The sequence below is a fragment of the Antrostomus carolinensis genome, unplaced genomic scaffold, assembly GCF_000700745.2.
Source record: "Antrostomus carolinensis isolate BGI_N321 unplaced genomic scaffold, ASM70074v2 scaffold6775, whole genome shotgun sequence".
NCBI classification, from domain to species: Eukaryota; Metazoa; Chordata; class Aves; order Caprimulgiformes; family Caprimulgidae; genus Antrostomus; species Antrostomus carolinensis.
This window is the reverse complement of record NW_010315611.1, coordinates 732-17,847: the sequence shown is the minus strand read 5'-3', so window position 1 is coordinate 17,847 and position 17,116 is coordinate 732. Positions and strand designations below refer to the sequence as shown.

Here is a 17,116-nt window from a genome sequence, read left to right as displayed (position 1 = left end):
TGCTGTCCTTAACTGGTGATGAATGGAAGCCTCTTCTATTCACCTGTTGATATGACAACTTATGCTAGTGCTATGCTCAGCTTGTTTGGGATTTGAAGACTCTTGTGGAAGAAAATCCACCTGAATTACTCTATTTGCCTGTTCTTTTCCCTGATCTTGTCTGTGATCTGAACAAGAAGTGGTGTGAAAGCTTGGAAGATAAGAAGCTTGGTTTTTTTTCTTAACTTTTGTCTAAGGCATTAGGGTGCGATCTTTCATTTCAGAATCGTGTGAGAAATTGGAAGAGGAAAAAGCAACCCCTGTGAAATCTATCATAGTAACCACTGCCTCTGAGGAGGAAATAGAGGATGAGATCGTGGAAATGTACTTCGAAAATAAAAAGAAGTCTGGTGGGGGGGCCATCGAGTCCTACATCAAAAAGGATCAGGAAGTGATCATCACCTTTAAGCACGAGGAAGGTATGATTGTCTCTTATGGGTGTTATATTACTAAAGCTCCCTTTTAAAAATAGGCCTTTGCTGGTGCTGGATCTCTTGTGGCTATTGCCCCATCAGAAATGTTGTATTATTCCCAAAGAGTGACAGGATGTACAAGGAGCAAATGTGCCTGTCTTTCCAGTGTAGATGTGGATTTCTGACAGTGTTTATAATAACCCACAGGGAAAGAAGTGGTTCTCTAGACCTGTCCCAAATGCTTGATCAAACCTCACAGAGAGAAATGCAGGAGAAATTACGTCAGGAGCACTGCAAAATAATTAAGCTTTAATTTGTAGTTCAGGAGACTGGCTAAAGCATAGTACAGTATTAACTGCAGGTCATGGGCAAATATGCTTTTGTTGTATTTTATTTCATATTCATTTTGATTGTCAGGGTTTTGGAGGCTGGGAGGAAAAGAGGTAGTAAATATGTATTAGTAAGACAGAGAGGTGGATGCTCAGCACTGTGCAGAAAATTATTTTAAAGTAGCCTCAATTTATCCATTATTTTCCTATGTTTTCCTCTACACTAAAGTGCTGTTGGCTACTTGTTAGTGTGTAAAGTATGTATGCAAAAAGAGGAAACTCTTCATGCAAGAGACACAGTTAAATACAGTTAAATAGTTAATAGTGAAATATTTGTTAAATATACAAGATAAGCAGGATGGAAAACCCTTTTCTTAATTTGCTGTTTATTAGATGTTAATAATCTGGAGAACAATTTCTTGCACTTGAGGGCAGTAGGAAGGAGGTAGCACATACCTCAAAATAACTTTTTTTTTTTTTTTTTCCCTTTGTTGAGACTGGGGACATCTGGACCATAGCTTTTATCCTGACCTTGACTTTGACGTAGTTCTGCCTTGTTTCTGTTTCTTCTGTGATACAAGAAAATGTGGCTGGCCACGTTTTTAAAGCAGAGTGTAATTTAACATGTTGCTCTGCTGTGGCAGGAGGGGAAGGGAAGATCACATCTTTGTTTTCTTATGGAACTAGATGCACAAGAAGTTTTGCGGAGGAAGCATCACTCAGTGAAGAAGATTGATCTGTTTGTGAAGCCATGGCAAGTGGAGACTCACCAGGAGCCATGCCAAGTGGAGGACTCTCAGGAATCCCTGCCTTCCACCATAGTTCTGCTTGAAAATGTGCAGGATACAATAAAAGATGGCATGTTAATTATGCTGGTAGAGAACATCAGTGACTTGTCAGAGGATGATGGTGACTTCAGTATGGAAAGGATACCTGAAATACATGCTGCTGTAGTTACTTTTACTGGAAATACTGGTAAGAAAGAGTCAGAGTTGCAGATCTTTTCTATTAGCTACTTGTGTGTGAGGGAGACTAAACAGGAAATGAATGTTTTCTGTCATAGGTTTAAGATTTAATCTGATATTGCATCTCTTTAAATGAGGATTGGTCTACTAAAGTTAATGATGTACCTTTTTTCTGTAAGGTATAGAGACCAGTGTAAGTCAGAAGTGGGCTAGCTCTGATTTGGATAGTAAACAGAACAGGTAGGACTAAAACCAAACTATAACTTTATACAATCAACAAAATGATTGTATAGAACGGATCAATGATAAAGTCTCTTCTTGCCAAAAAGTGTTGCATGTGGAGTAAGTTTATATGGATGGAGAAGTGTCTGCTCCCACTTCTCTCCAGGGAGAGATTAGGGGAACTTCCTGGTTCCTGACAAGATTTATGGTTGATACTTTCAACAAATTCCATCCCAGGACATGAGCAACAGGAAGTGCTACGATAAGACCAGATTTGGAAATGGTGTAAGCCAGTGCCATAGCTGGTGTTGTAGAGATCTGGAGAGAACTGCTTTACAGGAGAGCTGAATTAAACTGACAGCAGTGAACTGGTTCCAGGATTCTTTGAATGCTGCTGTGCTTGAGTCCTTTTAGGGACAAGGTGATTTTTACATGTGCTTGATTCTGGGTGAGGAGGTGGGATGAGAAAGAAGAGAGAATTCTGTCTTCTGTGTGGAAAAACTGTAAATCTCTGTAGAAGATAGAAACAAGTTAGATGCCACTTTGAATCAACTTGGTGCGCATAGTTGTATTACTGGTAATATGTAAGAATGAAGTTGCTCAGAAATCTTAGTTGTGAAGGGATTAGTCAGTGGTATAACTAAACCGAATAAGTTTTTAGTCTCTGAGAAGGCAAAGGCTTTTCTGCTTTGTAAGTCAGAAATTATTTGCCTCTCATATCGTGGTCCAGTCCCAAATTTTTGGTGAAGCCTTTAGGAAATAAGTAGATCCTTTAAAAACTCAATTGTGTGTTTGCCTGACAGACATAAAAGTGAGTTGACTATCTTTTACCATGATGATACTGAAGGGAAAAATAGCAAAAAATAGAATGTGTTTATCATAAAACATAATCCAAATTTGAACTGTTGACTTAGGTCTAATTAGTTGTGTATAAAGCCATAGCTCAAAAATGAACCTGATCATACTTTCTTTTTGGGTTGAAGAGACCCAGTGCTACTCAGTAGGAAAAATAGTGACTAATTCTGGCTACAGTAGCTGTAGTCAACAATTGTGATCAAACGTGGTGAATAATAGTTGATGGTTACTGAATATGTGGAAAGCAGTAGCTTTGTGGGCACCTCCAAGCTGATAGATGCTTTGGTTAATGCACACAACGATAGTCTGCTAACTTCATGGTAGAAAAGCGAGCTACTAGTTTGATCTTGGTGTTTTGTTTTGTTTTTTCTCTCTGCTCTTTCTAGCTTCAGGGGAATTTGCTAAAATGCTTAATCAAAACCAGAGAGCAAAGCGACAAAATATTACTGCCCGGTGCCTTGAGCCAACAAAAAGCATTAGGGCTGAAAATATACCACCTAACACACCCAGTGACTATATAACAGTCTACTTTGAAAATAAGAAGAATGGAGGTGCACAAGTGGTGAATGTTCAGCAACTGCCTGATGAAGATGCAGCTATCGTTACATTCAGTGACCATAAAGGTAATGCAGAAATATGAAGTCCTTATTTCTTTGACCTTTAAGTGAAAGGGTCTCCAACTGTGGATTTTCTAGAGAAACGCCTACTTTGCCCTCATAAAACAGGAGATCTGGTGCTTTGTCAGCAGGTCTATCCTAACTGGAGTGCAAGCTTAAGTTTTGGACCAGCTGGGCATGAGGCATAGAATCTCTTCCTTTTTATGCACAGTTTATTTCACCCAGGCCTTGACCCTTACAGAGTTCAGGTTACAGTTTGAGTTCAATAGAGAAAGCACAGCTCCATGTAGTGCAGGAGACTTCTTCCCTCCACCTTCACCACCAGCTGCCCCATGGCAATGTGTGCTGTCTGGCTCAGCTGAGAACAATTTTGTGGACAGCTTTTTGGCAGGAGGGCAGGTGCTGTGGATTGCCCAGCCAGTGACAGAAACTGTAGCATCTGTGGAAGGTGGAGAACAAGGGGGAAGTTGGAGGCATTGCAACAAAGGGGAGAGCTGAAGGGAAGCTGAAGAAAATAAATGGTTTTTTTTGAGGGAAACAGAGGAGCTGTGATTTGATATTGCTTGGTAACAGCCTGAACAACCAAGCTGGGCAGTTCAAGTACAGCATATAACAGAAGTGGGGCAGAGACAGTGCTGTGCATACCTACCACTGGAAGTGGACAGTGTTGGTTCTTACTTGGCTCTCTCTAACTTTGTTTTTGGCATTTAAAACAAGTAACTCTCCAATAATTTGGAATTATATCTGTCTGGGAAGAGGGGAAAATTCATGTAAAGCTATTCTATAACAAACATTATTAAGTAGAAAACAAAGGTGGATTTTTTTTATTTTTTTTAAAAAGGACAACATAAGATCTTTGGTTTTAAGTGCTAGCATTAATTGGGGTTTCTTTTTTGTTTGTTTTAGATGTAACCAATATCTTGGCAAAGCAGCATTCACTCAGCGGAACACCGATCTCTGTCTATCCTTACTACAAGTCACTGGGGACAGCCCTCTATGGAAAGGAAGGACCACAAATAAAGCAGCCAGATCCAATTACAGTGCCTCTGGATCTGTATATCTGGTATTACTTGCAGAGAAATAATAGGCTAATTGAGGGAATAAGTTGTGAAATGGCAAAGTATAATTGTGAGCTAACATGGCCTGAACCCAACTGTGTAGACCCAGAAGTTACTTTGCATCCTTCAGCTGCTTTGTCTGAGCAGAAGAGATTAGTATCTCGATTGATCAAGACATGGAATGAAAACGTTTCCACAGCATTTTCGAATAGCATATCAAAGTACAAAGCAATTAAATATCAAGTAAGCACAGAGGTGTGGGAAGTCATTAGAAACAACTTTACCCATGATGAAGTTCTGATACTCCCATATATTTCTAAGGATTCACTTGTTCTAGTAGGTGAAAAAGAAGTTGTGAAGAATGTTGAACAAGAACTGAAGTTACTGATAGAAAAGACCACCAGAGAAATTGAAAGAGAAAAGCGAAGAACTGGAGAAAAGATGACAATAAGTCCAGGGGAGTATGCAGTTTTACAGAGCACTGGTCTTGAAGAAAAAATTCGTAAGGAGTTCCCATCCCTGCAGATAACTTATGATCATTTGCAGAAGAAAATTAACCTATGTGGAGTGCCTGAGGAAGTTTATAAAGTAAAAGGGGAAATATTAGACAGTATACGCAAAATGACAAAGAAAACTGTTAATATCCACCCTTACATTTTCCAGTTTTTAGAGCGTATTGATAATGAAACCCTGTCACAGAGCCTGTTTATGTCAAAACAAATTAATGCCTTTTATGAGCTTGGCACAGAATCTATCACTTTGAAAGGGAGTGCTCCTGAAGATCTCCTAAAAGCAGAACAAGAAGTAAAGAAGGAACTGAGCTACAAAACCATTACTTTAGAGGATGAATCAGTCCTCCAGAAGAAGGAATGGAAGATGCTCACCAAGCAAAACTGCTCTAATGAAGCTGTAATAGTCACTCAGGCAGAGAATGAGGTCATCATTGCTGGTTGTTCTCAAGCAGTAGCAAAAGCCTTTGAGGAACTCTATAACTTTATAGATTCAAACACACAAATACTAAAGGTCATTGGAGGAAAGCCCATGGTGGTCATGATCTTTTTTGAGAAAGAGAAGACCAATGTCTGGGGTAACTTAAAGGATAAAGGTGTGAAAGTTGACTTTATCACACGGAACAAACGTAGAGTTATATCCTTGAGTGGGCCGAGAAGAGAAGTGCTAAATGGGGCCACCTTAGTTGAGCAAATTCTGTCCAGCCTGCATTATAAGCGAGTGATGATTAGAGAGCCAGGAGCCAAGTCTTATTTCAAAGAACGTGAACACTTTTTTGCTGCCACTGTGAAACAAGACTTTAAGTGTCTAGTCAGGCTGGAGGAGCAGTCAGAAGAACAGCAAGAACATGCTAATATAGGCAGTCCCTATAGGCAGGTGACCATGGGTGGCATTGTAATAGCGGTTTATAAAGCTGACTTGTGCACTCTTCCTGTTGACGTTGTGGTAAACGCATCTAATGAAGACTTAAACCACATCAGTGGCCTTGCTGAGGCGCTGTTAAAAGCAGCTGGTCCAGAGTTGAAACGGGAGTGTGACGAGCTGGTGAGGCGGAACGGGAATTTGAAGCCTGGGTCTGTCGTTATCACGGGAGCTGGGAAACTCCCCTGCAAGAATGTCATCCATGCTGTTGGGCCCAGGTGGAACAGGGATGAAGCAGAAAAGTGCGTGTACTTGTTGAAAAAGGCAGTGAAGAGAAGTCTACAACTAGCTGAAACATTTAATCATCGTTCCATAGCTCTATCTGCTATAAGTGGAGGGATTTTTGGCTTCCCAATGGAACTGTGTACGTATTCAATTGTGTCCTCCATCAAGGAGACCTTGAAAGACTTAATGGGGGACAGCAGCTTGAAGGAGGTTCATCTTGTGGATATTGCACAGAATAACATTGAAGCTTTTGACAAGGCACTGAGAGAAGTGTTTTCAGATTATTCACCTTCCTACACATCAACGCATCAGAGCAGTACAGTTCATCAGCCTAGGAAAAGAAAAACTTCTCCAAACGTCAAGAGCTTCCCATTGATAACAACTGAAGAAGGCCTTGACATTGTGCTGGAGCAAGGAAGCATTGAAGATGCTACAGTAAGTGTTTTAAATTATCTGCTTTTAAAATATCAAATGGTTTTTTTTGTTTTGGATTGGAAAAAAAACCATAACAAAACCAAAAAAAGACCAGCCTTAGACCATCATCTGCAATTGGCAATGTAACATGTTTGATATGTTACTGAAATTGGCTATCACTGCTGATAATAAGAATTGCTATGAGATGGCTGTCTTGTGTGATAGATACAGATTGCTGTGCAGCATTGCATTTTGTCATCTACTGACCTGGAGGCACACAGATGACTGTGGTACGTGATGCCTTAGTTTAGCAGAAGCAACTGGGGTCAGTAGGAATGGTTCTGGGCTCCCACCCCCCCCTGATTCTACCTTGCTGGGCAGGAACCACCTGCATGCAGCACTGACCTTCCCAGAAACTTTCTCCTGTTGGCTTGAAATGAATTTCACTGTTAACTTGGCTTTTTTGTTACTATGGGCAGGCTCATGGTATTAGAACTGAGCATGACTGTTCTGGTTTATTCCAAAACTTTGTTCACTCTCAGATTGCTGTCTCAAACATTTATTTTGTAAATCAGTAGGCAGGCTGTATTGGATTAATCGGAGCAAAATTTAAACTTGATACTTATAAGACTTAATACTTAAAAGCTAAAGTTCTTGCTTGCATATTTTTCAGACAGACATTGTTGTCATCAGTGTTGGCAAAGATCTCCAGCTTGATAAAGGGCCACTCTCTAAAGCTTTGCTAAGCAAGGCAGGGCCAGTGCTTCAGACGAGCTTAAAAGAAGAAAGCCTCGGAAAAACACCTGAAGAAGGATCCGTGTTTAAAACAAAAGGTTACAATCTACATTGCAGCGTTGTGCTTTACGCTGTCGTACCTATGTGGTCCCAGAAACAGGCATCTACAAAGGTATAAGGGGTTTTATTTGCCTGAACTCTGATTTGACTGGGCTCTATAGAAAGTTTGATGCAACTTCCCCTTTGAAATGAGGACAGTTTTGTAAGAGATGAGAGAGTTTGGGCTGTTTGTTTTTAGCTCTGTGGCTAATCCCTTATTGACTGATATATTCCTTGTGATGTATGCAATTACCATATTTTAATGCCAAGAGAGAGCTAAAATGGAATGTGCTACATTGCATATACTGGAAAAAATTACTTTCAGTAACTGAAAAATAATTGTGCTTTACAGGTGTTGGGCAACATCATCAAAAACTGCCTGAAGATTGCCGAGGAACTATCTTTAAAGTCAATTACTTTCCCAGCAATTGGGACAGGGAATTTAGGATTCCCAAGTTCTGTAGTTGCGAAGTTACTGTTTGACAAAGTGTTTGAGTTCTGTACTAAAAATGGAGTAAATTCTCTTGAGGAAGTTCACTTTCTGTTGCATCCAAAAGACACAGATAATATTCAGGTGTGTTACCATGTTTTTCTGTCTCTATTACACACTGGTTTATTTGGGTGTATCTCATGATACTTGGCCATCTGACCATCTCCAAAGAATCCACAGGGTGCTTGTTCTTCTGCTAAAGAAGTTTGCTGACAATCTCTTTTGTCTGTTCTGAAAGTTCTCTTTTTGGTTCTACCCCTCATGGTCACCTGCGTGTCCAGTACAGCCCTATTCTCTTCCTGTCTTTTCCTGTTCCCTGGTAATGATACAGATGCAAGTGTAATTACTCTTCATCTCATGAACTCTCCTGATTCTTCAGTACGTAGGACTTGCCTACAGATATGTTTGTGGTAACTCCTGCATAGATATCTTCACTCTTGGAAAAAGGAGTGCTTTCAATGGAGTGCTAATGTCTTTTTAGGAAGAATAATTATGCTGGGATTGCTGTGCAGTAGAAAACATCAGTATTCTGCATCCTCCTTTCTTCAGTATCACATTAGCACAAATTTTCTATATCCATGCTCAAGGTACTCATTTCACATGTGAATCTCTCAAAAGAGAGCAGTCACACTGTGAATTAATGTCCCAATAGTGCTTCTGCATCTATTGACTTCTGGTATTTTGTGCACTAGCTAATACATTTTGAGAGGCCAAACCTGAAGGCCACTGTGCCAAAGCGAGAAGGGTGGCGTTAGCTGCAAGACTTGAGTTCAAGTGTAAACTGGCCCTGCAGTGTAAAGGTGCTGTCTGTTACTGTATCCCTCGGGAATCGTAACTAGGGCTTTGACTCAGTTCTGTCTGTTGGTCACACTGAATAATCGTGCTTTCTTGAGAACAACAGTGTGTCAAGACTTGCCATCAGCTTTATGGCAGATAATATGAAGTAATTTGTGTTAAACTTTCTAAATGTTTTCTTAAACTTTACTTTTCAAACCTGTATTTCTACTGTGTAATCTAAAGACTTCTGTAGGAGTTGATTGTAATTTCTTTCTCTAGAAATTTGCAGATGAACTTGAAAACAGACATGGAAATACTGTAGATGCTGAAGTGCAGAAGACTTCTCCAAATAAAGCTAGCCAAAGCACAGGTAAGCTCGTTTCACAGGTGTGCATATTAGACTTCTTGATTCTTTTAAGTATTCCAGGGAATGCATTCATTATAGATGTTTATATATTTGTTTGGTCAGCATGTCATTCCCAAAGTCCAAGTAACAGTCGAAATGGCTGCCTGTAAAGATAACATTTAGTATTTTCAGGCTGAGTGTCTGTAATGTCTGAAACACTTTTGGAGATGCTAAGAAAAAAAATGTACCTGTGATTTGTTGTCTGGATAGTGCCCCTGTAAATCAGGACAGCAGAAGCTATCGTGTGCTGAGGGCACAAGCATGGCTTTTTCTCTTATTGCTGCATTACTGATTAGATCATGAACAGGTTGGTGTCTTCCTATGTCCTGGGAAGGCAGGTGAGTTCCTGGTTGTATATCTTAAAGTGGCCCCTTGGAGTACTTTTAAATCTTTTACATGCTCAGATGAATAGCAAAACCAAGCTGAAATATCTTTGGTATTATCCAGCCTAATGGAACTGCAGAGTGTAGAAAATCAGTTACATGTTGAAAACATAATCAAGTTTTTACAAATAACACATAGGTTAAAAGTTCCTGTCACGCAGTGGAGAACCTGCCTGAAAACTCTGTGAGACAGAGGAGCAAGGGAGTGAGACTTGGAAAGTTTGCTGCTCTCTTACCTTGGAGTTTTACAAAGGCTTATATAGTAAAATGTCACAAAGTGGTGTCTGTATACTGGGTGCACAGCAAAACAATTTGTTTTTCTGTCATCTCAGCATGAATAGCAATGATGGGAATAGGTCAAGGTTGATCAGAGGCTCCTGTGAGAAGGAATGATTTTCAGTTAACATGGCAGGCAGTCCTCTTCACTGTCTGGGTCTGGAGTCAAACTGTGGTCTCTGCAGGTGTTGCACCCACAAACAAGTCCCCTTTCCTCACTGATCCCTTCTGCTCAGGGTCTGTATTTCCTTCCTGCAGCTTTTGCTGGTACCTCTTCAGCCTCAACACAGGATGAACGTGAAATGACGATTGGCTCCATCGTGTTCAAGGTGGCAGCAGGCGATATTACCAAGGAAGAGGGAGATGTTATTGTAAACATAACAAACTCAAACTTCAGCCTCAGAACAGGTATTTTAGTTGGTTCTATGTGTGAAAACAATATGTGTGGTTGGAAGGGCAGGATATGGAGAGCAGGAAGTTTTGGGGTTTTGGTTTGGTGGTATTGTTTCAGTATTTGAAACCCTTCTGTGATATAGTGCAGTTTCTGTTTTGTTTCTTAAGGTACAAAGGTTCAATTAGGAGGTGCTTGATTTCTTTTTCCTGTTAATCTGTGTTACAGGATGGCATGTTTAAGGCTTTTGCAGAAAGGGAAACTAATTTTAACTTTTTATAGAATCTTTTTATAGAACATTTCTTGGACTAAAGAAGAAGACAAACTGCAATGAATTTTTGATCTCTGAAACTCGTTAGGTACTTTAGACATCACTTTAAATTGAAAAGCATAAGCCTAAAACTTAGGCAACAGTGTTTTTCAGTTATAACCTTTACTGTTACCAGAATTGAGATATGTTCTATGTTTTGTCATACACAGTTCTGCCTCAGATGGGACTTTAATGGCATTAACAGCAGTAACAGTGCACTCGGATGCCTCTTCTCATTTCAGGTGTCTCTGGAGCAATTCTGAATGGTGGTGGAAAAGCAGTTGAAGATGAATGTGCTCAACTAGGTATGGTACAACATTTCTGACCTCCTTTCTGAAGGTGTCCATACATGTCGGGGAATCTGTTGGAATACTTTCTCAGTGCCTACTGTACATCTGTCTGTATTATGCACTGTGTTACATCACCTAGTTTTTAATCAATTAATGTGGTATTTGTAAAACCTCTGAGGGAAGGAAAATAAAAATCTTCAAGAAGAGATGCCTTCCAAGCATATGTAAAGAACTCTGCCTATTAATTATTGCATCTTCTTATTCCAGTAAAGCTTTCCATTATAAAACCAAATTGAGTCTACATCAAACAGAGCCATGAGTGAGGGATGATGTTGGCAGAAATGTTAATAGAGAAGCCATACCTCGCTGGAAGAAACAGTGCACCTGCAACTCCTTTTGTCATTCCCTAGTGAGAAAATGTTTTCTGTTGGCTTAATTAGCGATCCACCTACTGCCATATCCTCTCTGTGACCAAGAGGGAAAACTAGTGAAGCTGGGTTCCTGCCTCTACTGAGGGATTTATTTGTAGACCAAATTCAGCTGGTGAACAGCAGATATAACGAATGGGGAGTAAGGATGGACAAGGATGTGGTTTAAAACACCACAAAATAAGGGTAGTGGGAAAGAAGCTGGTGTGGAGGTCAGCTCAGAAGACCAACCAAAGGACAAGAATTATGAGGTAAACCTCTGTTGCAAAGGCCAAGAGGATGATTCAGGCTAGGTTGCCTGAGGCTAGATGGCATGCTTGTGTGTGCATGAAGACAGAGTGTAGTACTAGTCTGCATGAAGTTCTTCAACTCTGCTGAGTAAATTTTGACAAATAAAAGCCCACAAAATTTGTTTGCCAAGTGAGGCAAATAACTTAAAGAAAAATGAATCTTTGTGCCTTGAAAGTGAAAACAGAGAGAGAGGGTTGCACAGTTTGTGGAAGGAGACTTGACGCTTATCCTGGGGTATATTTGTCATAATTTCTTATCTCCTAATGAGGATTAGTACACATCAATATTGTGGATAATTGTTGATGGATTATGTTCTCCTACTTATGTTTCAGCCTCATTACCAAACAAGAGCTATATCACCACCCAAGCAGGAAACCTGCCATGCAAAAAAATAATTCATTTAGTTGCCCGCGAGGATATCAAGACGCTGGTCTCTGAAGTGCTTCAGGAGTGTGAGTCACAGCAGTACACCTCTGTCGCCTTCCCAGCAATTGGAACAGGTCTGTCTCCCTCTTGAAATGGGTTCAGTGCCTGTGATTCTGCTAATCTCAGGGTTCAAGTGATGGGTTTGATTTATCTGGAGGGGTTATTCACTGGTGAAAATATATTCAGAAACTACAGACTTTCAAACTTGTATTAGAAGCTTATGAAGAAGACCTAGAAAGCTTCACTCCTTGCAGTGTGCTAGTACGTAAAGAGTACGAGTGCTCTAGAGCTGACCCTTCCTTGCTAACAGGGATTCAAAGGTATGTCTATACTTCCTGGAGAACCATAAATATTTGTCACAGCAGCCTTGTATGTGTGGGTGGCTCATCAGAGAATATCTAGGGAGCTACTTCTCCATTGCTGAAATCAGTAGATGATGCAACTCTGGTCAGTAGCCACACAGGTAGGGTTGATATAGGTGGAACAAGAACCTGTCAAAAAGGCCAGATTGTCCCTTTCTCTTCTGTTGTTATTTTCAGTTGGATCAGTAGAAATCCCTAGAGTCAGAGAATCCAGAACTGGGCCCCTTGCATGCAGGAGCATCTTGCATGAATAAAACTCGACTTCTTTTTTGAGCAAAGAGTTGGCTACTGGGTCATTGAGTGTCAGGCCTGCGGCCTATTCGGTAACCAAGCCATATCAACTCCATCATAACCTGGTCAGACATGAAGTCAATCAAAGTTAACATCTATTTTTCCCGTGCTGGAAAGGTGGTCTCAAGCCTCCTTTTCCCAATAATTAGAAACTTTCCTAATTGCTAGCCTGAAGTTACTTCTGACTTGTTTTTTATCCAAGTGATTGTAGGTATGTTCATAAATGTTCTTTTGAAGCTGTTTGAACCATTTGTAACAGTTGCTAATGCTTTTTAAAGACAAAATGTTTATAACTTGTTTCAGGTGAGGCAGGCCGTGATCCAGCTGTAGTAGCTGACACCATGATAGATGCAGTAACTGACTTTGCAAAAAGTAACTCTGCTCCATCTCTGAAAACTGTTAAAGTTGTCATCTTTCAGCCACATCTGTTAAGTGTGTTCCATGCAAGCATGCAGAAAAGAGAAGGCTTTGCAAAAAAAACAGCCAAATTGTTTTCAAAGATAACATGTAAGTAGATATCCAACACCTGTATTTAAGTGATTAATCTGTTTAGCACCAGCTGATAATGGTTAATATTAATTACAATATTTGTGTATTTTAATGTAGCATTCTGGAGCTCTGAGAAACATTCCCCAAAGGAAAAAACCAAAACGCCTGTGGGAAAGAAAATTGACCTGGCTGTTGTGCAGATTTGTGGTGAAAACAAAAGGAAAGTGGAAGAAGCTGAAAGCTGGTTGAAAAGTGCAATTTTACAGGAACAGTTCCAGACAGAAATCATAGATGAGTCTGTCTCTCATTTTGGTGAAGCAGAGAGTGAGGAACTACATGACCTAGAAAATAAATTAAAAATTGATCTTCGTTTGGATGGTACCTCTGTTAGAATATCAGGTGTTGAGAAAGATGTCTGGATGGCTTATTCAATTGTTCAAAAGATGATCCACAGGGTAAAAGCTGCTAAACAGGAAGAGAGCAGGGCAGAACTTTTACGAAACTTAATTGAGTGGAAGTATTTTGAAAATGATTCCTATGTGCCCTTCAACAGTCTCACAAATATGCACTTAGAGGATGCTTTCACAGGAAAGGAGAAAAATATTTCAGTCATCATTAATGAGAAAAAATATGCAGTGAATATAGAATCTAGATACGCTGTGGATGACCAAGGAAAACGTATACCCATCATACGTGTTGACAAATCTGAAGGTAAGTAAAAGCATCTTGACAGACTGATGTTCCGATGTTAAAACCAGGTGTATCCAGCCTAGTAAGAGTAAGAAATGTAAGAATGTGCAAAATACTGTTAGGAGCTTTGTGCAGCTCCACTTCTGGAGAATGTAGAAAGGAAATGAATTGGGAAATGAAAACAAAATAATCCTGCAGTTATTTAAAGTCTTTAGAAATGTAGGTTATGTCTTCTGAGGTTCTTAACAGGCTTATTACTAGCACTAATGAGATGTTTGTAGCAGTCGTGATTCTTGATCTCGGATCATTTCTGTTCTTGAGATGTACCATCTTCCATTTACTTCTGGTCCTTTACAACATAAGCAACTACCTTTTTTCTCTTAGTCATCCATATGGGACTTTTCTCAGTGTCAGCATTACTGTTTGACAATGCAGCTAGATACTAGGGCTCACAGAAAATGAAAGAAGGAAAGAAAGAGAAGACTTCTGCTTTTTAGATGGAGGAGATATTCTTGAACTTTTAAATTTAAAACCTTCCTTGTTCAGATGCTTCCCTCCTGGTCTCCTAATGGGTGAGAATTAACTACTCAGTATTTCTGCATTTGCACCATGCCCTTGAAAACTTGATTTGCAGGGAAGGCTACTGGTAAAAGATGTTGCAAAGGATCCCTCTTCAGCTGCAAAGAACAGATTTGTCTAGGAGCTACCCATTCAGCCACACCAATTGGCAGTGCAATGGCAAACTAGAAACTAAACCGCCCTAATCCTCTGATGAAAGACCCATAGAATATGCTTGGCTGACAAAGACCAGTAGGCACTAGTGATAAGCCAGGTGGATGGGCTTTTAGAAGGGTTTGCAGCAGGGCATATTTCATTTTGAGCAGAGGATTTGTGTAAATATGATTGTCTTTCTTCTGCAGATCAAGAGTCAACTGTGCTCCCTGCAACATGGGATGATATGCAAGACCAGCGACTCAAAGTAGTGGAACTAAAACCAGAAACAAGAGAATATAGGGATGTGCAGGAAAGATTTAAGAAGACCTGTCAGTCATTAAAAATCGAAAAGGTAAAGCATGTTATGATTTCTGAGCATAAATGCTTTGATAGCAAGTGATGAAGAATGCTAATAACAATGGACAAATAAATTCCATTGGGATTGCTGAAGTTGGACAAGTGTCTAAGGCTTTCACTAAATTTAATCAATATCAGTTTAATGCTGCAGCTGAGATACTTGGAACAACTCTTAAGCAGTCATTTGTTCAGCACCAAGGGAGAGTGCTCTTTCTTTAAATCATTTTTATTATAGTAGAGCACAATATTTGCTCACTTAAGCCGTGCGTGCTTTGCAGGTAGGCATGTCATCTATGCCCCAGAAACCTGTGAAACTGTTCTGTATCGTCTCCCATGTTTTGAGCTGGGTTCTGCTGTCCGTCATGCCAAAGTTCGGAGTGATTTGACAAACTTATTTCATAACCTGGGATGCATGCATTGTAGCTAGGAGGAGAATTGTGGAAGCTGTTTGAGTTGTTGATACACTAATGTTTTTCATGACAGCATCCTACTTTCTTTCTATATTACTGCAAACTTTGCAGATTGAAAGGGTACAGAACCCATTTTTTTGGAAGGCCTACCAAATAAAAAAGCGTGAGATGGATAACAAAAATGGCAACGGAAATAATGAGAGGCTTCTGTTTCATGGGACAAGTAAGGACTTGCTGACCTTGATTAACACCCGTGGATTTAACCGGAGCTATGCTGGAATAAACGGTAACCTGAATTTCAAACCACTCTTATTTTCCTCAACAGGGCTAGGACTGAGTTGCCATGCCATCTATATTGTCTTACCTTGTATGCAAAATTATTTGCTTTGTTAAATCTCCCTATTGCAAATGAAAAGCAACAATTGGCAAGAGATTATTTTGTGGTTTAACACAGCAGATAGCTGGAGAGAAAAGGAAGGGAAAAGTTGAAAAGGGAAGCTGGAAAGTCCTTGACTTACTATAATCACTGCACGGCAACAACTAAAACATCAGTGTGTTATCAACATTCTTCTCATCCTAAATCCAAAACACGGTATACCAGCTGCTAGGAAGAAAATTAACTCTAGGACAGATTCACAGGCTCTGAAGATGGCAGATAAATGATTGCTGCTGCTGAAATGTGTTTGTTTTTCTGACTACAGGTGCACACTTTGGAAATGGAACATACTTTGCTGTTGATGCCAGTTATTCTGCCAACGATGTTTACTCTAGACCAGATGGGGAGGGGAAGAAGTACATGTACTTGGCTCGAGTCCTCGTTGGAGAATATTCTCAGGGGACAAAAGGATCAATTACTCCAGCACAAAAAAACCCTAATAACTCTATAGATCTGTTTGATAGTTCAACTGATGATGTGAACAAGCCATCCATGTTTATCATATTCAATGACATTCAAGCTTACCCAGAATACCTTATCACTTTCACTAGATAAGCATTTTCATTGCAGCCAAGTTAGCATGTCTTTCAGTCTTTGTGTAGGACAGAAGCACTTAAAATACAGAATTAAAACAATAAATAGCTTTATCAAATTAATTTCTCAAAGCTTGGTTACACGTAAGCACCTGCTGGCAACTTTTAATAACATTGAACTAGACTGCTTGTTTACACTCAGAGTAGCTGAGCATATTTAATGCTTGAGCTCAATATTATACTGAAAACTGGCCTTAGATTACATATCAAGCCTCTATACTGCATTAGCCTTTCCATGCAGCCTTATGGCTGTCCTAGTTGCACGGGGAAGCAGGAAGTGCTGGCAAGGGCCTGGAAGGAGAAAAGAATAGAGCAAAGAAGAGCACAGAAGGGTGTGGAGGAGGGTTGTTAAGGCTTAAATAAAGTTATCTCAAAAGGGTAATAATTAACAAGCCCAAGTTCAGAGTTCTGTGTTGGAATGGGGAAGCAAAGCAGTATCATCTTAGTAGCATGTTGCTGGAATAAAAAATGTGCCTTGCAGCATTAGATAGCAGAAGATTTTCCAGTGAAAATGCAGTGATGGAGCACCTTCAGATTCTAAAACCTTGGCTCCTCTGCATGTGTCAGCTTTGATTTCTTATTGGCTTGGATGATTAAGAGAAAATCTATCAAACCTTGTTTTACATAGTTAGGTTGCTATTGCGTTAAAGTTTTATCAGGGGTTGGTGTGTCTGTGTGAGCAATAATCATTGCAGGTAAGCGTTACTAAGGGACACATTATGATAGTTTCACATTATGAGGGAACGTGGTGTGAAATAATGTGAACCTGCAAGTATCTCAGTAGAGCCATAACCCCTGAGCTGTTAATTCATGCCCTACCCTATCACTCCCTCTGTAGCAGTGCTGGAACTGTGCCCTTCGATTTTTATTACTTTTGATTATGTTAGTTTTCTGACTGCTGAAA

General features: G+C 39.9%; 1 protein-coding gene across 1 annotated transcript; it reads left to right on the top strand.

The window, feature by feature from the left end:
• Window positions 1-361: 361 nt before the first annotated feature.
• LOC104520242 (protein mono-ADP-ribosyltransferase PARP14) lies at window positions 362-16,174 on the top strand. The gene is made up of 15 exons (XM_010167997.1): window positions 362-458; window positions 1,469-1,756; window positions 3,210-3,446; window positions 4,347-6,589; window positions 7,242-7,475; window positions 7,755-7,976; window positions 8,949-9,039; window positions 9,993-10,142; window positions 10,678-10,740; window positions 11,777-11,944; window positions 12,827-13,030; window positions 13,130-13,723; window positions 14,623-14,768; window positions 15,295-15,469; window positions 15,885-16,174. Exons 1-15 carry the CDS (start codon window positions 362-364, stop codon window positions 16,172-16,174), a joined length of 5,202 nt encoding a protein of 1,733 aa, XP_010166299.1.
• Window positions 16,175-17,116: the final 942 nt, after the last annotated feature.

Excerpts from the sequence above, each read along its gene's own strand:
- LOC104520242 (XM_010167997.1), top strand. The coding sequence starts at position 362 with ATGTACTTCGAAAATAAAAAGAAGTCTGGTGGGGGGGCCATCGAGTCC. Across the intron at positions 3,447-4,346 it reads TACATTCAGTGACCATAAAG|ATGTAACCAATATCTTGGCA; the intron begins GTAATGCAGAAA and ends TGTTTGTTTTAG. Across the intron at positions 13,724-14,622 it reads ACGTGTTGACAAATCTGAAG|ATCAAGAGTCAACTGTGCTC; the intron begins GTAAGTAAAAGC and ends TTTCTTCTGCAG.